This window comes from Malaclemys terrapin, chromosome 2, assembly GCF_027887155.1.
Source record: "Malaclemys terrapin pileata isolate rMalTer1 chromosome 2, rMalTer1.hap1, whole genome shotgun sequence".
NCBI classification, from domain to species: domain Eukaryota; kingdom Metazoa; phylum Chordata; order Testudines; family Emydidae; genus Malaclemys; species Malaclemys terrapin.
In genome coordinates, this window is record NC_071506.1 from 282,486,065 (window position 1) to 282,508,910 (window position 22,846).

The window sequence follows — 22,846 nt, forward strand, 5'->3', positions numbered from 1 at the left end:
TATTCACCCGTAGCTTCTCTCCCTGTGTGCCCCTTAGATAATTCCTCTCTGACACTCCCACCCATGGGGTTCCCCTTGCCCCATTACCCCCTTACACTGAGCGTGGCTGAGCAATAGTTGTTCGTACCCCAGAGCCCCTTCAGCGCCCAGATCATTTTCCTTGCTCTTCTCTAAACCCGCTCCCCAGATATTGACAAACTGGAGGAACACTTGAACGCTGCATCCCCGGCTCAGGTTTGCAAACCACTGGCAGTCTTGTGCTGTCAAGAGTGCCCCCGATAACGTTACGGCCCACGGCGTATGGTCCACGGTCTCGCTGTGCAACTCAGGCACACGCAACGCAAACACTGCGGCTAATCTAGCGCTGCTCTAGGGCAACGATCGGCCCAACAGCTTTTGAGACCGGTCGCCCAGAGGATGCAGAGCTCAGTTTATTTGCTTTTATGACCCTGGTGCTAACTTAAGCTTTCAGTGCTCCAGACCGTTTAGATTCAGTGGGCCTGATTCTCTTCGGCTAAGGAGTAGCCCCACTGAGGTCTATAGTTAAACTGGTGTGGGTGACGAGGAGTCAGGCACAGCTGCTGAGACAGACACACACAGATGGGTTTTTTCCACTGCTAAACCCTTGTTCCCTGGCTGCCTGTTGGGCTGCACGGCCTGCGGCTGGCTCTGGGGAAGCGGCGGCTGGCTCTCTTGCTGACTCCGAGGGGCGGGCAGTCCCTGGGCCTGAGCAGGCTTGTTCTGTAGGGTCTCCCGGGCTGGTACCTCGCTGGAATCTTGCATGAACGGTTACTTACCTGAGCACTGCCCTGCGCGGGCGCGGCATGAAGGACAGAAGCTCCATGCATCAGCCAAGGCCCTGTCTCTCTCTCTCCTCCTGTAGGACGTGGTGAACTGCGTTGGCGGGATGGGGGTGCTCCTCCCATTGCTGGACCAAGTGGCGGCCGAGAGAAAAGAATCGGAGGACAGCCAGGAAACCCACGACCTGGTTGGGCCCGAACTGACCTCCTCGCGGAATCGCCAAGGAATGCTCATCCCCCTGGGCAAGTCCTCCGGTGAGCGCAGCCTCTGCGTGGCTATTGGGACGGGGGGCAGCGGGAGACCAGTTCCTCCATGCGCTGCTGGAGCCCTGAAATTCTCCTGGGCCACGTACCTACCTGTCCCTTGGGCAGCCAGCCCCACTCCCCCCCTTGGCAATAAGAGCTGGTCCCTGGCTGACCCTTCTCGTCCCCTCCTGCAGAGGGCAGACTGGAGAAGAACGGCGTGGCTGCGTTTCTGCTGCTGGTCAAGAACTTTATCCGGCATCACCCCGTGAACCAGGAGAGCCTCGTGCAGTGCCACGGGCCGGCGATCATTGGAGCTCTGCTGCAGAAGGTAAGAGACTTCCAGGGCCAGCCGGCCAAGCCGTTGGTCACCTAGGGCAGCTAAACAAGGCAGTGGTGAGCCCAGGGTCTGGCACGGGGTGCATTAAGGCCGGCCGCTGGGCCGCTGCGTGTGCCTGCAAGGGGAACGTCCAATCAGGGAATGCACGTAATGCCATGCAGTGCTGGCTGCAGAACAAGCTATGATAGGTGACCTCTGCTCCCAGTCGTTTCAATAGGGTGTTGACTCTGGAGCATACTGATGGCTTGATCTCAGAGGTGTCGGAGACATAAAGAGTATTTTATACGTGTTGTGGGGACACCCAAACACCTGTCCCTTTTACCCCTCGTGTTAAGAGTTTATTCTCTCCTTCTCTCTCATCACCCAAAAAGGCAAGTTCTCTGCTACCTTAGAGCCCCCCTCTGGCTTAGGAAAGCATCTGCCCGCCTTTTGTTGTGAGAGCTCTAAGAACAGGTTCATTTTCTGTGGGTCACATGACTGGTAAGTCCCAGAATGCCCTGTGGCTGCGGGATCGAAATGGGGCCGCCCACCCAGCTCTCGTTGCTCTGCGCTCGTCAGGTCTCCAGCCTCATGATGGACATGAACGTGCTGATGGCCTCGCAGATCCTGATGGAGCAGGTGGCTGCCGAGAGCCACAGTTTCCTGCTGCACCTCCTGTACCAGTACCTGCTCTTCGACTTCCGCATCTGGAGCAAGAGTGACTTCGCCGTCCGGCTAGGTAAGCGCCTCCTGGAGCGTCGAGCGCTGCTGGGGACCTGCTTCCTGGGCGGGGTGCGCCTTGGCAGCTCACGGCTTCCCGCTGTGTGGGTCAGGAGATCAGCTGCCTCCTGGCCGAGAGCTTGCTCCATGTCCTGGCTGTCTCTGCTTGCCAAATACAGGTACTTACTTAATCTTCTGGATGGGTCCGCTCTCTCCCTCTCTTCCCCAACGCCTGCAGGTCACATTCAGTATTTATCGAACACCATCAAGGACCACAAGCAGAGGATCCGCAAGAAATACGGGGTCCAATACATCCTGGACTCCATTCGGACCTATTACGGGTGAGTCGTTAAAGGCTGGCTCGCGGCTTCCAACTTGCCCTTGTTTGCCCTGGGAGTTGGCAGAGATGCTTTAACCCTTCAGTGCCTGGAGAAGAGGGGATGTCCTGGGGCAGCACATGGGAAAGCTGAACCGGTTCCTTGGCTCCAGGCAGTCTGAGAAGTTGTACTCTCCAGCCTGCTCTGCCCAGGACCCATCCGTTTCTTTTCCCGCAGCGGAGGCATGCGGTGGGGGGGAAACGCAGGCAGCAGGTAACCTTCCCCCACCCCAGTCGGTGAGGCTAGCCCGTGGCCCCGCCTCTTCCGCCTGAGGCCCCCACCCGCCCGCCAGAACCCTGAGCCGCTGTCGCCCCCTCACCCCCCACTTCCGCAGCCTGAGGCGCTCCGGCCGTCCTACCACCCCTGACCTCCAACTAGAGCACAGCCCCTGCTGGCTTCACGGGAGATAGGGAGCATGGGTGGGGCGGGGCCTCGGGGCGGAGCATGGGCAGGGCCATATCTGGGTTAGGGGATGCTTAACCTCCCCTGGCCTTCGCTACCCACTGCCCATGGCAGGCTGTTCGGTGGGCGCGTCTCAAGGCTGGAGTAGAACTGACTCCCCGGTGAAGACGCTTTGCCCCGTTCCTGCCAGTTCCGCTGCTGCTTTCGGAGCCCCCCGGGCGCTGCGTGCGGCGGTGAGATTCTTGTGCCATCCCCTCCCCCGGTTTGCCCCATGGCTCTGGATTCCTGCAGCCTGAGAGTTCCCGTCCCACACGCCCCGCTAGGCAGCTCCGTGATCGGGAACCGTGCCTGCCTCTGTTGGGGGCGGGGGCTGGAGCCCTGTCGGGGGTGGCACTATAAAGCGAAGCCAGGGGAAGCTGAGGAATGCGGTTCTCCCCCATTTCCGCATCCGGGCCATGTCGTCGATGCCCTTAACGTGAAGTCCCTCCCCTTCCCCCCCTCTCGCAGCGCTCACAAGGAGAAGCCGATTCCCGCGGACGACGTGAAGACGGTGCAGATGTCCCTGTTCAGCCTGGTGAAGGACTTCCTCTGCAGGAGCTTCTCTGCCGACGAGATGCAAAGCGCCCTGAACTACCTGGCTGCGGTGCACGATGAACACCAGGTGCGGCGGGAGAGGCACCACTAGGGGGCAGCGGCTTGTGGTTAAGGAGCAGGATTGGAACTCGGGGGTCCTACGTTCATTGCCACAGCCGCCCTGAGTGACCTTTCATTTCTCTGGGCTTCAGTTTCTCATCTTTAAAAGGGGGAGCGATCCTTCCTTCATCCTGCCTGTTCAGACTGCAAGCTGTCCTGGGCCGCGACTCTCTTACCGTGGGTTTGTGCAGCACCTAGCGCTGCGGGGCCCAGTTCTTGGCCGGAGCCCGTTGGCGCTACTGCAGTACAAATACTGCCTCCTAACAGAGAGCTCGGAGGCGGCTGGGTTGTCCCGGAGGTGTGACGAACAGCGGCCGTGCCCTTGCCTTGAGAAGTGACCGCTCAGGGCCAAGCTGGAACCGCGGCTGGAGTCAGCGCAGGGACCGCATGATGCGCGGGAGGACGCTGTGTATTTTTACTTGGGGGGGCCCCCAGATCTAGCCCTGCACCGTGGGGTCTGGAAGCCGGGCTGTGCCCTTAGCGAGGTCCCGAAGGAAAATCCCGACCCAGCTCGCTCGGCTGCAGCTGGGCTGGCCCTGGGTAAAACCGTGTGTGGCAAGCGATAATCTGTAGGAGTTGGGGACGCGCAGGGAGCTGATTGGCTAAGGGCTTGTTTAACCGGCCAGCTGGGGCGGGAATGTACAGCCCGCTACCAAGTGTCCGTGCGGACCCAGCAGCCGCACGCTAGCGGTTCTGTCGTGCACTGGGATCTGCACCACGGCACTTCTAGCGCACGGCAGCAGGGTCCCCGGGGCCAAGTAGCGCGCAGCAAAGGCGCGTGCTGTAGATTTACACCCCACCTTACCCTGCGTTAACTGTCCATCTAGACAAGCCCTCGGGGGCTGTTGTCGGAGCTGTTTTTCCAACCGTAACCGCACCTTCAGCAACCCCCGTTACCGTGAATATCCCCCCCGAATCCCTGCCCGTCACTCGTCTGAGAGCCCGGGAGGCGTGGCTGTATCCCGAGGCCGGGCCGAAGGGTGGCGGGGCTGCTGTGGTCTGGGGGCGATGGCCAGTCGGCGTCCGTGGGGTGTAACTGCGGCCGTGGCCATTGCAGGTGTGTGGGGTTCTGGAGGTGATCCAAAGCTTGTTGAAAGACTCGGCCTCCCAGGACCAGCTCTACGCCTTCCTCTTTGAGTCGGGGAACGTGGAGGTCCTGTTCTCGCTGCTCGTCCAGAGGAAGTTCTCCGACGACGTACGGGAGAGAGTCTTCAAGGTGAGACGCGAGTCCTAGAGCCTGGCGTTGTCTGAGTCCCGCTGGCCTCCAGCCCCAGGCCCGTGGTGGCTCCCGCCAAGCCCCGTCCCTAAGGCCGGCACTCTCCCTCCCGCAGGTCCTGTACAAGATGCTGAAATACGAGAAGGCGCACGAGCGCAGCAAGTACCGCCTGAAGCTCAAGGACGTCGGCTACCAAGGGCTCATATCGTATCTGAATGACACCCCGGTGTCCATGCTGCTCTTCCGGTGTCTCCTGGAGCAGGTCCTGGGCTCAGGTACAGCGCCTGCCTCGAGGCCGTGGCCCTGCCGCGCTACAGCCACGTGGCTTAGGGGGCGTGTTGCTAAAGAGAGCCTGGGATTTATGGAGCCGGGGGTCAGCCATCTGTTTCAGACCTGGGATCCCATGCTGAACCCCCCTTCCCCAGCGAAGTGTGGGGGAGTGTCTGGGCCGGGCTGGCTCGGAGCAGCCGCCAGTCTCCACGGAAGGCAGGCTGCGCTGTAGCCGGAGAAGGGTCCGTTAAGGTCAGTGCGCCGCAGGGCTGCATCCCACGCCCGTTCTTGCTTCTCATCCCCGCAGACTCTCCCAGCTACAAGGACCTGATGGCCGTGGTGTACCTGTCCCACCGGGCGGAGCTGGCGGTCAGGCTGGATACCTGCCGGAAGGTAGGGCTGTCCGGCGGGGAGTTCTGCAGGTTTCCCTGATCGTGCACTCTTGCAGAGAGACGAGTCCATGTCACTCCCTGCGTGTACAGCCCCAGATGGGCTCAAACTCGGGCCTGGTGCATTAACCCATCAGGTTCCCAAGTCAGCTGGTTCTGTCTCTTGACATGCCCTCTGGGCCCCATGTCCCTGGAAGCTGTTGCCCTCCGAAGGCGGCTGGGCATCCTCAGGAGCTGGCGTCTGTCACTAAGGCACTGCTCCATCTCACACCGATTGGCAATGCAGCCTGTGACCCGAGCAGACGCACCTGCAGGCTGACCTCCCATCTTGTCCTCTTGGGCAGGGGCATATTGGCAGGGCCGTGAGCTGCCCTTGTTCCATAGACAGACCAACGCCGCCCGTCTCCAGGGCTAAATGCAGACACCCTATTCCATCCCCCATTGTTTGCAGCCGGGTTGCTGGTGTCCCTAGATCCCTCGCACGCTGCGGTCCTGAGTGACTGTGCTCAGTGGAGCCAGGCGTAACCCCCTCTCCCCACTTCTCTCCCAAGAGTGGAAGGTGGGGAGAGATGCTGATTAGTAAGAGCTTGGAGCCACATGGGGCGGGAAGCCAGCTGAGTGGCTGGCAGGCATGGAGACCCTTTGAGGCAGCCGGCCAGCCGGTCTCACGAGATGGGCTGGCCGGGGAAGGAGCCGCCGAGCTGACAGAGATCCGGCTCAGCGTGATCAAAGGCTTTCAGCCTCCCTTGACGTCGCTGTCCCGGAACTCAGACCCGTCCCCAGCGTGCGGCCGCAAAGGGATGGAGGAACCGAAGGGCTGAACGCATCCCGACGGTGGCTCTTGGTCTCTGCTGGACGGGTTTCAGCTGCTCGCCAGATCTGGGGTTGGGGAGGGATTCGGCCCCGTGGGTGTCTGAGCAGATACTTGGATGCAGCACTGATGGGGCCGTACAAGTACCTAGTGAGGTGAACGGAGCTCTGCTCGAGGACTGCAGGCACGGCTCAGGCCGTTGCATCCTCGCTGCTGGAGCGAGGCCAGCGCAGAGCATGGGGGATGCAGATGTGGGAGCCCTGATTTCTGGGCTGAGCGGCAGGCGTGACCCCGTTTCCGACCGCACGTGGGGCCCTTTAAGGAGGGTTTCCCTACCCAGCGGTGCTGCCGTCTTGAGGAATGCGGGAAGCAGTAGACAGGCCCAGCTCCCTTTAACCCAGCCTTGCCCGATCCTTGAGGGCTAGTCACTGGTGGACATTGGGCGAATCCTCATTTGCCCCAGTAAAGGCGGGCGAGTGGATTGTGCAGCTGAGCGCCCTGGCGCTAGTGCCAAACTCCTCCCCCTCTGGCGGGCACAGGGAGTGGGAACAGATCTGCTCGGCCACGCTGGTCCGTGACGTGCCCCGTTCTGTCCTCTCCCCGCCTGCAGCTCTTCCACCTGATCTACTCCCAGCACGACATGGTGAGGCAGCTGGCGAAGCTGGCCGGCTGGCAGGACACGCTCACCAAGCTGTACGTCAAGGAGTCGTACGAGTCCCGCCAGCACAGCCTGAGCGGCTCCGCCAACGGGGGCTGCCTCGGCTTCCTGAAGTTCTTGGAGCACGCGGGCAGGGAGTTGGGCACTGAGCCTGGAAAGGAGCAGCTGGACAGCGCCAGCCCTGCCCTAGCAGACCTTCAGGACCTGGACGTCTTCCTGCCAATGGGGTTCGAGGCCTCCGACCACGAGCTTTCCGAGGGCTTCTCGGACCACTCTGTCTCCCCGACCGGCGGCTCCAAGCCCTTCCGTTCCTATAACTTCAAATCCTTCGACTCCTCGGACCGCACCAGCCACTCCTCCTCCTCCAACACTATCGACATCCCCGGCCAGGGGGAGGCCCCCTCCGCCGACGCCCTCCAGTTCGACAGCATCTACCACCCGCTCTCGCCCTTCTGCATGTCGCCCTTCGACCTCGGCCTCGACCTGGCCAGCACCTGCTCCACCGCCACGGTGGAGAGCGGCAACCAGACACCGGGGAGCTTGCCGGGGACCCCCTCCCCTCTGGAGTACTTCAAACCTTTCCCGGGCATGCGGGCTCGCAAAAGCTCCAGCCTCTCCAACGTCCTGGACGAAAGCAGCTACCAGGAGACGCTGGCCAGTGACGACGTCTCCAATACCAGTAACCCCCAGGTAAGGTGCTGCCCCCCGAGGGCCGGCAAAGGAGCCGCTCTCCCGCTGCGGCCCAGAGGGGAGCTGGCAGCAGTGGATGAGCGATGGTGCCGCTGTCTGTAGTAGGAGGGGTTTGCTTCTCTCCTAGGCTTGGTGTCGTCCCTTTGCCGCTAGCAGTAGGCACATGCCAACCCCCGAATGTCCCCCTGCGATGTCTGGCCCACTGGATGCTCTCAGAATTACCGGCCCTGCTGTCCCCAAAGCCCAGCCCGGTTACTAGTCCCACCGTAGAACGCAGCTCTGCGTCATGCACGGCGCTGCTTTCTCTAGGAACAGATCGCAAGCGGGAGCAGATTTACCCCAGAGCAGGGATTTAGGTGGTAGCCCGCAGAAACAGCGGAAACACAGGGTGAGCCGTAAAACATGCCTGCTGGAGCCCATGTTCCACTAACCGGATGCCCCCCATCTAAGAAAGTTCTGCTCACCGCCCAGTCCTCCTTGCAGCACCTTTTACCGACACCCGCCTTTCACAAGACCGTAGGGTGACCAGACAGCAAGTGTGAAAAATTGGGATGGGGGTGGGGGGGTAATGGGCACCTATATAAGAAAAAGCCCCAAATATCGGGACTGTCCCTATAACATGGGGACATCCGGTCACCGTACAAGACCATGCCCACTGGCAGCTGGCCTCCCCAGATGGAGGCGGCCAGGGTTTCCCTGCACCCCTAGATGCACTAAGACCAGCCTTTTGTTGTTCACCTGTAAACCAGGTTCTCCCCGCTCCCCGCCGTTCACCCCTTCCTGTTAATTTTTTCCCCTCAAGTCCCCACCGTCTCTTCATCAGCATTTGATTCTGTGCAAACAGCCACCCGCTCCGAGATGCACAGAATGCAACAGTAAGGCAGGGAGCGAAGTCTCTTCGCTCCAGTGGGACCCGTCTTAAGACGTGTCCGTTAACGCCAAGTCTTTAAGAACAAACGTTCCTGTCTAGACACACGTCTCCTTCGTGTTATCTGCACCCACGGTTCCCAAAGGTTCTGCTGCCCGGTGTGACGGAGGTTGTACATGACACTCTTCGCTATCTACATAGGAACGCACTGGACCCAGAGAATCCCTGTGCCCCCGGTGCCCTCTGCCAGTTGGCATCAAGAGATCCTTGAGTCAGAGCACTCTGTCCCCAGACGCCCCACTCCAAATCCCACCCCCATCATGTCTGAGCAGGGCACTTGTCTCCACCAGGGGGCACTGCGTCAGCCATCCCCTTTAGGAGAAGCCCATGGGGAGCAGACCAGCTGCTCAGATCAGCGTGTGTTTTCTGGCTCTCCCCCCATCTCAGCAAACGCCAGAGGAGGAGCTGTGCAACCTGCTGACCAACATCATCTTCTCGGTGACCTGGCGCGGGGTGGAGGGCTGGGATGATGCGGCCTGGAAGGAGCGCGGGCAGGTCTTCTCTGTCCTCACCAAGCTGGGCACAGCCTGCGAGCTGGTGCGGCCACCGGACGAGATCAAGCGCAGGTGGGTGCTGGTAGAGCGGCCAGCCTGCTCCCGCCTGCTGGGTTCTGGCCAGCTTGGGGGAGGGGGTTGGGAGGTGGAGAAATAGGATCAGAATTGGGCCCATATGTCGGCCAATGGAGCTGCTTCATTTTACCCCTACACAGCCAGAGTCCTTCCCCGCCCCCACACCTGCCCGTTTCTCTCCCCCATTTTCACCGTGGAGGGCGTGGGCCTGTGAAAGGGACGCATTCGTTACCCAAGGTAGCTGTCCTGGCTAGTAACCACCTGCTTGTCCAGCCCTGCGCCCCCATGCCCAGCCCATGTCCTTTGCTCCCAGCCAGCAGGCTCACGCCGTCACAGCCCTGCATGCCCAGCCGGGACTGGGCCCCTCGCTCCAGACCCACAGCCCCCTGCGATCCCAGCTGTGGCCCTCGCCCGCTCCAGCTCTGCCAGTGCCCCCTCCCTCCTGACCTGTCCTTTATCATCCAGTCTTGGGCATCCCATGTGTCTGACAAGTGGGCTGCATTTCATGATGTCCCCACACACATCAGGAGTAGGCCCCGCCCCACTCCCCAAATGCATTACACTTGGGTTAGTGGCTTTTCCCCTGTACAGATGCCCCTCTGTCTCCTTGAAATAAGGAGCTTCCCAGCCGGTTCATGAGTGTCAGAGCCCAGGGTAATCCCGGGTTGGGGCGCTGCAGAGCGCGTGCCCCTGAAACGCTCCCCGGTGGGACGGGTGCTTTGCAGAGAAACTTTGGTCTTGGGCACCTGCTTCCCGCGGCTGGTTTGCCAGCCTGGGACTTGTGAGACGTGAGTTCAGTTCCCACCTCTGCCGCCGCCTGCCTGTGGGACCTTGGGCATGTCCCTTAGCCCTCCCATCTGTAATACCAGGCAGAGGGTGGAGGATTTTGAACCGCTCAGAGACTATATGAATGGGGATCCCGAAGAGAGAGAGGCTGCGTGACCAACACGCTATCCGGCAGCTGCTAGCAGCGTGCGTAGCGTCTGGGGATACCTGGAGTCCCCCGCTCGGCGCGGGAGGATGAGTGGGTTATTCTCTAGAGCAGGCGGTGCCATCGGATGCCTGACCCGCGCGCACACACACACACTCCCTGTCTCTCTCGCAGCCTCCTGGAGATGATGTTGGAATCAGCCTTCACGGACATCAAGGAGTCGGCCCCGGCCACTCTGCCCAGCCTCACCCAGAACGTACTCAAGTTGCTGAGACTTCTCCAGGACTTCTTGTTTTCCGAGGGACACAACAACCAGGCGCTGTGGAGCGAGAAGGTCCGCGCAGGTGCCCTGGCGGGCCTGGGGGGGGAAGGTGGTCTTGCCGCTCCGCTCCCTGGAGTAGCGGAGTGCTGCCGTGCAGGGGGCTCGTCGGCTGCTGGACGTGTGCTGCCGTGACAGCCGCAGGAGAGCCGTGGGTCTCTCTCTTTCCCGCCTGCTGCGATTCATTGGCTGCCCTCCTTTTGGGGTCACTGCTTTGCAGCTGGTTTCCCCCGTTAAATACCCCAGCCTGGGCTTCAGGCGCAGCCCCCCTGGACGATGCCCGTTCCCGTAGGCCGGGGAAGCAAAGCGCGGGGGCTGGGAGGGGGAGCTCCGTCGCTGTCCTTGCCGGGAGGGGTCACTCTGCCCTTCCTGTGGCTGCAGATCTACGAGGGGGTGAACAGCCTGCTGGACAAGCTGGGGGTGTGGTACCACTTGGCCAACGGGACCTCGGACCTGAAGGAGATGGCTCAGATCGGCCTGCGTGTCCTCGTCGGGTACAGCGGGCTGGAGGAGGCGCAGGTGAGCCGGCCCGGGGGCAGCGCCTCCAAGGCCCAGGAGGCTGGGGACCCCGACTGGCCTCGTTTGGGGCACCCTGAGGGCTCCCCTTCTCTCTGCGGGGCGGGGCTGGGCTCTGAAGGGAAGTGGGGGGCTGTATCAGCTGGCCAGGGGAAGGGAGCAGCCGGGAAGGGGAGGGATCGGGCGGGGGGCAGGGAAGAGGATCTGAGGGCCCGAAAACCGTAGTAGTTCCCCCTCTCCCCCATGCTGGGATGAGCCTGGGGTGTAACAGCCTCTCCCCTGCCCCTCCCCCCCCCGCCCCTTGTGCCCAGCAGCTGCACTCGCTGGCCTACGTCAAGCTCCACGGCCTGCTCCAGACGGCCTCGGCCCCCAAGGAGGAGGAGGCCTGCTACCTGCTGGGCAAGCTGGAGAGCCCCCTGAGCCGCGCGCTGCACCCCAAGTCGGAGGCCTTCTCCTGGCTCCTGCCCATCATCCGCACGCTGCTGGACCAGTGCTACGACACGCTGCAGCTGCAGCGCTGGCTGCCCTCGCTGCCCCCCACCAACGGCAGCCCCACCTTCTACGAGGACTTCCAGCTCTTCTGCACCACCCCCGAGTGGAGGGCCTTCATCGAGAAGCACGTGGGTGCCGCCGAGACCGGGGGGTGGGGCACTGAGCGGATAGAGTGGGGGGGAACACGCATCAGACGGGGCCCTGGACGCATTTCCTGTCTCCATGTGTCCCCGCGGGACGCTCGGCCGCGTGGCTGCGTCAGACGTGGGCTCTGTCCCTGTCTCTGGCTGTGGTGCTGTGCGTGTCCGTGGGGAGACGCTTCGGTTGACACGCTCAGCCACGGATGCCGACAGCCAAGCTCTGAACCGAGGGGAGGGGGTTGTTGGGAGAGTGGGCGTGGGCATGGGCGGGGCGGGGTGGGAGGGTGCCCAGCGGGGCTGGCTGTGGGCACAGAAGATCTGAACGGCCAGAGAGCTGAGCTGGGTCTGAGCAGGGCTAGGAGCTGTCCCAGCTCTGAGACTGCCTGAGCCAAGTCCCGTTACACCTGCCTCACTCGCCCCGTATGGTAAATGGGGGAGGGGGGGAACGGTATTTATGTAGCTTGCCAGGGAGTTGGGGATAAAGTGCTCAGACCCTGCAGTGATTTTTTGGGGGGAGTGGGAGAGGGGATGCAGTCACCTGAAGAGTAGATTACAGATGGGGAAACTGAGGCAGGGATCATATGACCTACCCAGGGTCATGCAGCGAAATCCACACCTCAGCTGGGAGTTCCTGGCCTCCCAGTCCTGCACACTCGCTGCTAGACCTCGCCCTGTTCTAAGGCAGCGTCCCCGAAAATATGTCCTCGCCCGCCCATCCGGGCCGCCGCCGTTCAAGGGCTCTCTCCCCTGCATCCCCTTGGCAGGTACAGCCCATGATGGCGCAGTTTGAAATCGACACGTTCGCCAAGAGTCACGACCACATGTCCAATTTCTGGAACTCCTGCTACGATGCCTTGATGAGCAGCTCCCTGCGCAGGGAGCGGGAGAAAGAGGAGAGCAGGAAGAAGTTCCAGGTACGGGCGCTCAGCTGTTTGAAAACACACACAAACACACACACAGCTGTTGTCCAGTCGATGCCTCGGGCGGGGCTGAACTGGTCCGTGCGGGGTGTCTCCTCCTGGCACGTCTTTCCGCAAAACCCTAATCTCTGCTGCGCAGTTTCCTCCCGGGGGAGATCCGGGTGGTTGCCCCCATTCCTGCCCGCCCCGCCCCACAGTCCCGCCTCATTCTCTGCCCCCGCCAGGACCTGATTCTGGAACCAGTGATGAAGCGCTCCAGGTACGAGCACATCCGGCACGTGAACGTCCTGAAGCAGATCAACAACCACCACAGCGGCGTCCTGAAGCAGTGGAAAGCCCTGCACCGCCTGCTGACCTCGCAGCGCTCCGCCTGGGCCGACCGGTCAGGAGATAGCGCTCCCTTTGGGCAGGGGGAGGGGATGCTACCCAGGGCCCCCTCCAGCTCAGCGCTTATGGGGCAGCCCACGGTTGGGGCTGCTGGATCCTCCGGGGTTAGGAGTATCGTTGTTGTCCCCCCCAGGAATCCCGTGCCGTGATCCTACCCTGGCTTCCTGCCCCTCACGGGGGGCAGTTCCCACGGCGGGGGGCGATTTCAGAGCCCCGGAGTGTGCCGCGGCCATGTCCCGCTGTGCCCTGCCCGCTTGTGGGCCGGCCGCCGGAAGACTGACCGAAGTCAGACAGAAAAGAAAGAGCCCAGGTGTTAGCCCCGCCCGCTGTGGCAAAGCCACGCCTCTCCCAGTGGAACCAGGCAGTGTGGCTTACAGCTGTTCCTGGCCCTCCCACGTTTTCTGTGCCCCTCTCCACCGGGCTAGTTTCACACTGCCTCCTCCTCTCTGCCCCGTGGCTCCCAGGCTGATGGGGTGTGGTAGAAACTCCCCTGTGGCCGCTCTCGGAGGCGGATGGGCCCTGGTCCGGCAGGTCCTCTGCTCGGTCTACAGTCCTCGTAGTCCCTGCAGCAAGGGGGGGCTCCCTCAGCCAACGCCTCGTGAGCCCAGGCTGTTCTGTGGATCAGGTGGCATTGCCTCATGCTGACTCCAGCTGCCCCCTGTCCAGTTCCCAGCTTTGGGGTGCTCGGGGCTCACTTCTCTCTCCCCCTCCCCCGCAGAAACCCCCCAGAGATTCGCTGGAAGCTGTCGAGTGCCGAGACCTACTCCAGAATGAGGCTGAAGCTGGTCCCCAACTATCACTTCGACCGCCACATGGAGGCTAGTGCCCTCCGGGACAACCTAGGTGAGCGGGGCTCGCGGCATGGGGAAGGGGCCCGTGTGCTTGGGTCAGAGCTTGGCTCTGCCAGCTTACTGATGTGCAGACAGCTGTGACGCCGGCAGACCCCATGGGTGGGATCGAACCTGGGACCTCTTAAGCTTAGTGTATGAGCCTCTACTGCATGAGCTAAAAGCCAACTGCCTCTTTGGCAAGGTTGTAGCAGGCTCTTCGATCTGTAGCTGGGCTAGGTTCCACTAGAGGGGGACAGAGTGCCATACCGAGCGGGCCTGGGTTACATAGGTGCCACTAGAGGGGGACAGTGCGCCACACCGAGCGGGCCTGGGTTACGTAGGTGCCACTAGAGGGGGACAGAGCGCCACACCGAGCGGGCCTGGGTTACGTAGGTGCCACTAGAGGGGGACAGTGCGCCACACCGAGCGGGCCTGGGTTACGTAGGTGCCACTAGAGGGGGACAGTGCGCCACACCGAGCGGGCCTGGGTCACGTAGGTGCCACTAGAGGGGGACAGAGCGCCACACCGAGCGGGCCTGGGTTACATTTTCACGTAGAGGGATTTAATGTACATTTTGGAGGGAGTGAGGCCTGACCCCACCTCTGCCTGCGGAAATAAAACCTAGATCAGGGCCCCTCAGCCGCAGAGCCCCAGGGTGACTGTTCAGGAGCCATGCTCAGCCTGGCGTCTCCAGTTTAGTCTCCGTCCGTTTCAGGCGCGGATCATTCTTACACCCCTGCGGAGCCTCTGCCGCTGGCCGTGGCCAAGGAGGCGAAGGTGAGCGAGCTGGAGGATGATCAGCTGGCGGAGGAAGACCTCGAGTTCTTGGACAATCAGTGAGTCTCTCCCGGGCGGGTCCATGCCCTGGGTTGCCGTTCGGGCCCTTGCAGGGCACAGGAACGAAGCGTGTCCTGCAGTGGGAGGGATACGTTGCCTCGGAGGCTTGCATCTGAGTCTGCCCGTGTGTCTCGGGGTCACCCCACTTGGTCCCCTTCTCGGGGAGGGGGCAGTTCGGACTTCCCGGCCAATAGTCTGTGGCTTTTCTGCTGAGATCATCAACAGGGGGCCAGTCACGGCCTTCGAACAGCCATCGCCCAGTAACCGCTCTTGGTCCGGGACTGTCACAGGTGGGATTTGAACCCGCAGCCTTTACATTGTGAGCAGTGTGGGGCAGAGACCACATCCCCCCATGTCTAGTAGAGCAGGGCCCCGATCCTGACTGGGACCTCTGGCCACTAGCACAGTATAGTTGGAAGAGGTGAGAGGCACTATATCCTCTTCCATGTTCCCCGAGCCATCCATCCCCCTTCGCCTGCCTGGGCCCTGGCCCCATCTCACCCTTCTCCCAGCTAACAAGTGCAGACCCCTCCCAGTTCCTTCTTGGGACTGCAGTGGCCAGAGGCGCTCTGCACACCACTCAAGCTGGTATTCCTGGAAGATGGTAGGTTTTTCCCTGGCGAGGGTGCAGGGAGAGTCGCCAAGCTGCCCAGGATTGGCTGAGCAGCAGAGAGCGTCATGGTAAGGCCAGTGGGCGCCTAGATATCTGCTACCATTGCTGGGAGCAGAGCACGCGGTGGGGCGTACGGCCCAGGCCAGCATGGGACGCTAAAGGCGGCCTCTGTTCTCTAACCAGCCAGTCCCACGCTCCGTATTGGACAGCTGTGTGCAGGGATGGAGGCCGTGGGCCGTAAGAGGGGTGCGCGCAGGCGGGACATCGTATTCATCAGTGCTATGCTGCCCCGATCTCTTCCAGGGCTGAACCCAAAGAACAGAGCCAGAGGGAGAAGCTGGTGATCTCCGAGGACTGCGAGCTCATCACCATCGTGGCTGTGATCCAGGGCCGGCTGGAGGTCACCACGCAGCACGTCTACTTTTACGACTGCAGCAGCGAGAAGGAGGAGACGGAGGAAGGTACCGGAGCTTGCCCATGCCCGCCTGTCTCCTGCCCTGCGTCGCAGCCTCTGATACCGGAGGCTGCCCGCCCCATCCTCTCCCTGCCGTGCTGCTGTCAGATTACTCGTTAATCTCGTTACTAGCATTGCATGAGAGTAGCACCTATTGGCCCATGCTGCTAGGTGCTGGATGTCCCTGCCTGAAGACCTCACGGATGAAGGGGACTCAGGCAGAAGATGGGAAACTGAGACACGGGGGTTAAGTGACTTGCTCCAGGGCATGCTGGGAGTCTATGGTGCAGCTGGGAATTGAGCCCAGATCTCCTGAGTCCCAGTCCAGTGCCTTAACCTCGAGGCTAGCTTGGCTTGGAGGTTAGCCCAGCGCTGAGCTCAGACCCGAGATGTGACGTTGGGGACCGGGTGAGGGCTGGCCGCTACCCAGAGCCTGGAAGCCTACGCTGGGTCTCCCCGGTGTGACAATTGCTGGCTGAGATGGGTCAGTGTCTAGGATCAGGGTGGCCCCCGCGGCGCTGGGAGCTGTACACGGAGGTACCTGGGTATAGGATGGGGAGTAACAGCTGGCCTGCCTTCTGCCCTTTCCCCAGGGATCGGTTATGACTTCAAGCGCCCCCTGTCTCAGCTCCGGGAAGTGCACCTCCGCCGTTACAACCTCCGCCGGTCAGCGCTGGAGTTCTTCTTCATCGACCAGGCCAACTACTTTGTCAACTTCAGGAAGAAGGTTCGCCTCTGCTCTCCTAGACAGGGGCCACTACCCAGCCCCGGGAGCTGCCCCCGCTTCTCTTGGGAAGCCAGTGGCACCCTTCCTGGAGCGTTGGTGCCCAGCCCAGACCCCTGGGAGGCGCTGGGCTGCCGATGGGACTATGTTGGAGACCCAAAGCAAGGTCTTGGCCCCGTGTGGTCAGAGCCTGGGGCACGTTGCCATCTGAGGAATCGTGCTCCAGTGACCTGAATTCAAACGGGGCGGGGGGGCTTTGATCGGAGTGGGGGATAAGACAGGAAGTCGAGCGTCGCTGGTGCAAGAGGCCTGACGCAGGGTGATGGGCAAAGTGGCTCTTCATACAGAGCTTCTAAAGTGGGCGGAGCTCAGCCAGGAGAAGGGTGGTATGGTACTGGGATGGAGGGGGGGGGGGTGATCCCGTAGCACTCCCAGCTTTTCCAGCCCCCATCCCCGCATGGAGAAATCAGGGGAGCCGCGCCCGGCCAGCGTGTTCCGGAGCCTTGTTAAGAAGGGAATTGCACATGCGTTTGATTTAGGATTGAATTCCTTAGACCGGCTCTTTTGCTGATGTAAATCAGCGTGGGGCCCTTGATTTCATTGCTGATTTACACCGGGGAGGCTGACCCTTGGACGGCTGTCTCTTTCACGCGGTTTGTCCATGTAGGGCCGTCCCAGCCCCTACTGCCCCCCCTACTGGAAAAGCAGGCCAGATCTCACGGAGAGGCATGGTTGTCTTTGCTAGAGCAGGGCATCGGGAGAGCTGGATTCTGTCGACTTCCAGTGTCTGACCGGGGCAAGTCACCGCCCCTCTGTGCCTCAGTTTCCCCATCTGTAAAATGGAGATAGAGCCTGATCCCTCACCCCCTGGGGCAGGTGCTTTGAGGCCCTGGGGGAGAGGTGCTCTAGCAATGCAAAGCCTTGTTCAAGGGCAGGCTGGATGCTGGACGTGTGCTCCCCTGAATGCTTCATGCACCTGGTTTTGTCCCAGCAGGTTAGAAATAAGGTGTATTCCTGTATTCTGGGCCTGCGCCCGCCCAACCAGATCTACTTCGGCAGCCGGTCACCCCAGGAGCTGCTGAAGGCCTCAGGACTGACTCAGGTGCCGTTAGCATCTTCTTCCAGCCACCTCCCCCCCGCTTCATCTCTCTCTCCTCGAGAGCGGAGTGTGTCCGTCGGGGCTGCCTCGTAGCCAGGCAGAGTGCCGGGCAAACTCCCCCCAGCCTCCCGGCTCTGTCAGAGCTCCCAGGGTCCACCCTTCTGTCCCATCCCTGGACCCCTGGGAGCAGGGCTTGTCAGCTGTGCCCAGCTGGGTCATGGTTCTGAGATGCATCTGGGCTGGCACTTTATTCAGGGCGTGGTCCGGGCCGTGAGCCCAGCCCTGCAACGGGAGAGGCCCGGCCCTGGCTCGCTGGGAGATGGAGCACTTGGGCTTGGGTCGCTCAGGGTGTCGCAGGGGGAAAGTGAGTGCCGCCCCCTGCGGGGTCACACTCCAGCGGGTCATTGTGCTCCGGGGCAGAGTGGGCACCTGAGGGGTTAAATAGCCCGAGGGGGAGCCCAGGTGTGGGCTGCTGCTAGCATGGCCTCCCGCAGGTGCAGGCCACTGGGGTGTGACGGCGGGGTGGGGAGAATCCATTGGGTGAGTTTCCCTGGGGAAGCCTGACTCTTTCTAGCAGCCTGTGTCTGTGCTGCTCCCCGAGAGGGTTCTCTCCCAGCCCCCTCCCTGCAGAGTCTGCTCCGGACTTGCCCTGTATGGGTGGGTGGCAGGGGGCTTGGGCTGACCCATGGGATGGGTGAGAGGGGGCCTTGGGCTGGCCCTATGGGGTGTCCCGTTTTCTCTTTTGGAAAATATGGTCACCCTATGCCAGCCCCCCATGCAGCGACTCCCCTCCCGCTCATCCAGCCAGGGCTGCCCCCCCTGCCCCTGCCGTCCGCAGAGCCTGTTTCAGCCCCGCCATGTCTGTTTCAGAAATGGGTCTACAGGGAGATCTCCAACTTCGAGTACCTGATGCAGCTGAACACGATCGCGGGGCGCACCTACAACGACCTGTCGCAGTACCCCGTGGTGAGCATGCCCGCCGGGCCCTTCCCCTCAGCCTTCCTCCGCCCAGAGCCGCAGTCAGCGGTCTGTCCTGGGACCAGTGGGTGAACGGAGACGGGATGCTCAGAGCGCCCCCCGACATTCCTTCCGGGGTAGTCGTCTGGTCTCCATGCTCCCTCCCGGGGCCGGCAGCATGGCCTCGGCCCGAGTCCGACTCTCACTAGCCTGGTGACAGGTTATTTGCCAGCCACCCTTCACGTTGCAGGGACGCTCCCTGTGTGCTTTCCACAGGGTTATGAAGGGATTGGTCGAGGCGTTAATGATTGGCTAACGAAGCGCGATAGAGCCCAGCGGGTGCTAGGTCTCTCCCAGCCGTCTCTAGCACCCAGTGGTGCTGCTGACCACCTGTACTGCGCCTGCATTGATCGGTCCTGTCAGAACCCTTTAGATCACAGCTGCGGTGGGGTGGCATCTACAGGCCAGCCGGGTGGGGGCGTCTTTGCGCTAGGGGCTGTACGAACCTATAGATATGACCTTACCTGCTGTGGGGGGGGAGAGTAAAATTAGAGCTGCCCAGCCTCACCCCCTTGTAATGCAGAGCTCAGCCCTAGAAGATCAGGGTTGGAAGGGACCTCAGGAGGTATCTAGTCCAACCCCCTGCTCAAAGCAGGACCATTCCCCAACTAAATCATCCCAGCCAGGGCTTTGTCAAGCCTGACCTTAAAAACCTCTAAGGAAGGAGATTCCACCACCTCCCTAGGGAACCCATTCCAGTGCTTCACCACCCTCCTAGTGAAAAAGTTTTTCCTAATATCCAACCTAGACCTCCCCCACTGCAACTTGAGACCATTACTCCTTGTTCTGTTATCTGCTCCCACTGAGAACAGTCTAGATCCATCCTCTTTGGAACCCCCCTTCAGGTAGTTGAAAGCAGCTATCAAATCCCCCCTCATTCTTCTCTTCTGCAGACTAAACAATCCCAGTTCCCTCAGCCTCTCCTTATAAGTCATGTGCTCCAGCCCCCTAATCATTTTTGTTGTCCTCCACTGGACTCTTTCCAATTTTTCCACATCCTTCTTATAATGTGGGAGGGGCCAAAACTGGACGCAATACTCCAGATGAGGCCTCACCAATGCCGAATAGAGGGTATGATCACGTCCCTCGATCTGCTGGCAATGCTCCTACTTATAGTGTCCTCCTAGCTCTCCCAGTGGATCGAGAATGTCTCCCCCTGTAAGAGTCTGGAACGCCCAATGGGCCAACCCAGCCTGCCCCAGAAGCACGGCTGCTAACACTAGCCCTGTGCTCCTGGGGAAAACTGCCCATTCTGCCACTCCCCTGTTGTCTCTCTGGCTGTGGGCGGCACTAGGGTTTGAAGGCCCCGCGACAGGCCGGGCCGGGTAAGGAGTTGGCAGGCATCTGACTGGCCTCTCCCCTCCGTAGTTCCCTTGGATCCTGCAGGACTACGTCTCCGAGACGCTGGACCTGAGCGACCCGGACGTCTTCCGGGATCTCTCCAAACCCATCGGGGTGGCCAACGAGAGACACGCCAAGGACGTGAAGGAGAAGTGAGTGCACGTCCCGGGTTCTGGGACTGGCGGCTGGGGAGAGGGGCTGACATCGGAGCGTCACAGCGGCCGGCGAGAGCCAGTGGTGTGCCCTGGATGTAGTAGTCTGACCCCAGCACGTGGGGTAGCGAAGGCCTAGAGACCCGGGTGGCTGGCAGATCGCTGATGCCTCCCGTTCCCATTTGCTCTGTGGAGACGGAGCAATCGTCTCATGCCTAGAAAAGGCCGAGAGGTGCATGGGCAGGGGAGTTCACCCTGCGCTCTGCTCCATGGCTGGAGAGAGGCCCTGGGCCGCCGAGCAGCAAGGTGGGTGGGGGCGTGCTGGGAAGAAGGCTGTGCCCTCTCAGGCCCTCTTCTCTTCCTGATGCAATCGCTCCGGCTATTGCAACACATGCCGGCAAACCAGCCTGGTCAAGGCAAGAGCTGCGTTGCAAGTCACTCCGGCCTCACCGCTGGGATTCCCTTCCTCCTCCTCCTCCTCCCCCCCCCCCCCCACCGTCTGTGTCTCGGTGGCGCTCTCTGTTCATTCCCCTCCCCTCTCTGTCCCCAGGTACGAGAGTTTTGAGGACCCCACGGGCATGATCGACAAGTTTCACTACGGCACACACTACTCCAACGCGGCGGGCGTCATGCACTACATGATCCGGACCGAGCCCTTCACCACCCTTCACATCCAGTTGCAGAGTGGCCGGTGAGTCCCGGGGCTGGGCTAGCACCGGCGTGGCAGGACGGTCCTGCTCGCTTCTCCAGGCCCTGCTAACGCAGGATCGCCACCTCCCCTCGCGCTCGTTCTAACTGTCCCCTGGGAGACTGATCCGTAGCCTGAGCGCTCGCTGGTGAGGGAATCCTTTCCCGTGGCTCGTTCTTAAATGTTCCTTGCGTCCGAGTGAGGGAGGAGCCTCTTCCCTACCTTCTGTGTGTCTGTGCAAGGAAGTGTGGCCTAGTGAATAGATCTCCAGGCTCAGGAGAGCTGGGTTTTATTCCTAGCTCTGCTGGTGACCTTGGGCAAGTCGCTTCCCGGTGCTGTGCCTCAGTTTCCCCAGCTGTACAGTGGGGATGGTGCCTCTGTGAAGCGCTTGGAGATCTGCTGATGAAAGCGCTAGATATTCTTTATTAGTGTCGTAGAGCCGATTCTGAGCCTGGCCTCTGAGTTGATAAAGCAGAAAGAGGGTTTGGCCAGCCCTGTATCCCACTGTGGCTGGGTGACTCAGGAGCGTTATCCGGCACAAAGAAGGCGAGAGGGCTAGGGACACAGTGATTTGACTGACGAGGCTGATTTCTTCAGACCATATGGTAAACCCGGGAGCTCGCTGGAAGACAGGAAAATCTACGCGTTATTGATTGTGTTGCTCTAGTGCCTAGAAACCCCCACCGAGATCAGGGGTGTGTGGTGCTTGGTGCTGGACAGGTATCTAGCAAGAGACAGTCAGGCCCCTTCCGTCTTCGAGCTAGGGAGCTGCGGCACAGACACGCGAAGGGTCAGTGGTGGAGCTGAGTTCAGGTCCCGGTTCTTCTGAATGCCAGCCCAGTGCCTTAAGCCACTAGACCAAGCCTCACTCTCTTGCCAACCCCTCTTGCCGGCAGGTTTGACTGCTCAGACCGCCAGTTTCACTCGGTGCCCGCGGCCTGGCAGGCGCGCATGGAGAACCCGGTGGACGTGAAGGAGCTGATCCCGGAGTTCTTCTATTTCACAGACTTCCTGGAGAACCAGAACGGTAACGGGAGCTCCTGGGGCAGCACGGCACGGCTGGCCAGAGTGCCCTGCTTCTAGAGCCAGGGGAGAGAGGCGCGCTGGGGTTGGCATGGGGAGGTGCCTACTTGGGGCCTCCATTTAAGGGGCAGGATGCGTTCTGTGACTCTAGTTGATCTCTCGCGATCGTCGCAGTGACTCTCAGTCCTTGTCTCTAGCCACTGGGCATGCTGGCGCCTGGGCTCACTGGCTCATGCAGGGTGGAGTGTCCAAGCCAGCGGGGGCTGGAGCATGTTGGGTGCCCCAGGGCTCTGTGCACATCGTTACTGGGCTCTAGACAGAGCTGGGACGCAGGCTGAGCTCCGGGGGAGCTAATTTCGTCCTGCATGGAGCTGGTGCCTGGCAGACATGCCACGGCTGGCTCGTGATCTCCTGGGATCCTCAGGGTTCCCCGCCCTGCTTGGTTATAGCATCGGGCAGCAAGGTTATAGCATCCAGCATGAGCCGGTGTTGGCCCCGGGGCTGGGGGGCCATTGGTCGGACCCCGTGCCGAGGGATGGTGAGCCACTCTGCTGTGTCACCTTCCCTAGGGTTCGACCTGGGCTGTCTGCAGATGTCAAACGACCAGGTGAACGACGTCGTCCTCCCGAAGTGGGCCAAATCCCCGGAGGATTTCGTCCACAAGCACCGGAAAGCACTGGTAAGTGGGCAGGGGGCTCCGCGAAGCCGTCACCTGGCCTGCCAAACTCACTGCTCCCCTAGCTTGTAGGGCGGGGGCCTGGGGTTCCCTAAGAGGCGGCCCAGACCGACTGGGGCGTCCCCAGCCTGGTGTGTCCCCATGGTGCCGAACGTCCCCCTTCTCTCCCTGGAACAGGAGTCGGAGCACGTGTCTGCCCACCTCCACGAGTGGATCGACCTGATCTTCGGGTACAAGCAGAGGGGCCCGGCCGCCGTGGAGGCGCTCAACGTCTTCTATTACTGCACATACGAGGGTAAGAGGCACCGGCCAGGCAGGGCGGTTCCCTGGTGAGTGCCTGTCACTCACAGCGCCCCCCTCTCTTGCTCCCCATGTTAGCTTATAAGAAGCACACAGGATCTTTTTTAGGGGATAAGGCAAATCGCCGTGTTTATTAAGAATACGGTAGGAAAGCAGCTAGCATATGCTCACATAAACACACACACTGCCCTGCCAGTCGATGTTCTAGTTACCAGTCCAGGGTCCGGATCAATCTACTGGCCAGCTAGATGGATCACGGGTAGGGAGGAGCCGGGTTCTGTCTATCGCGACGCGATGATCC

General features: G+C 61.3%; 1 protein-coding gene across 1 annotated transcript in view; it reads left to right on the forward strand.

Annotated features, from left to right (window-relative positions):
• NBEAL2 (neurobeachin like 2) overlaps window positions 1–22,846 on the forward strand; it is a 177,130-nt gene that overhangs the window by 139,804 nt on the left and 14,480 nt on the right. Inside the window, 28 exon segments of the mRNA XM_054016766.1 lie at window positions 884–1,055; window positions 1,241–1,374; window positions 1,942–2,101; window positions 2,321–2,423; window positions 3,369–3,522; window positions 4,612–4,770; window positions 4,886–5,045; window positions 5,348–5,433; window positions 6,851–6,945; window positions 7,157–7,259; window positions 7,262–7,588; window positions 8,904–9,082; window positions 10,191–10,350; window positions 10,717–10,854; window positions 11,166–11,471; window positions 12,248–12,397; window positions 12,628–12,785; window positions 13,509–13,633; window positions 14,337–14,457; window positions 15,375–15,532; window positions 16,119–16,252; window positions 17,244–17,351; window positions 18,219–18,314; window positions 19,734–19,858; window positions 20,409–20,549; window positions 21,443–21,573; window positions 22,139–22,248; window positions 22,423–22,540. Coding sequence (XP_053872741.1) covers window positions 884–1,055; window positions 1,241–1,374; window positions 1,942–2,101; window positions 2,321–2,423; window positions 3,369–3,522; window positions 4,612–4,770; window positions 4,886–5,045; window positions 5,348–5,433; window positions 6,851–6,945; window positions 7,157–7,259; window positions 7,262–7,588; window positions 8,904–9,082; window positions 10,191–10,350; window positions 10,717–10,854; window positions 11,166–11,471; window positions 12,248–12,397; window positions 12,628–12,785; window positions 13,509–13,633; window positions 14,337–14,457; window positions 15,375–15,532; window positions 16,119–16,252; window positions 17,244–17,351; window positions 18,219–18,314; window positions 19,734–19,858; window positions 20,409–20,549; window positions 21,443–21,573; window positions 22,139–22,248; window positions 22,423–22,540 — 4,111 coding nt within the window.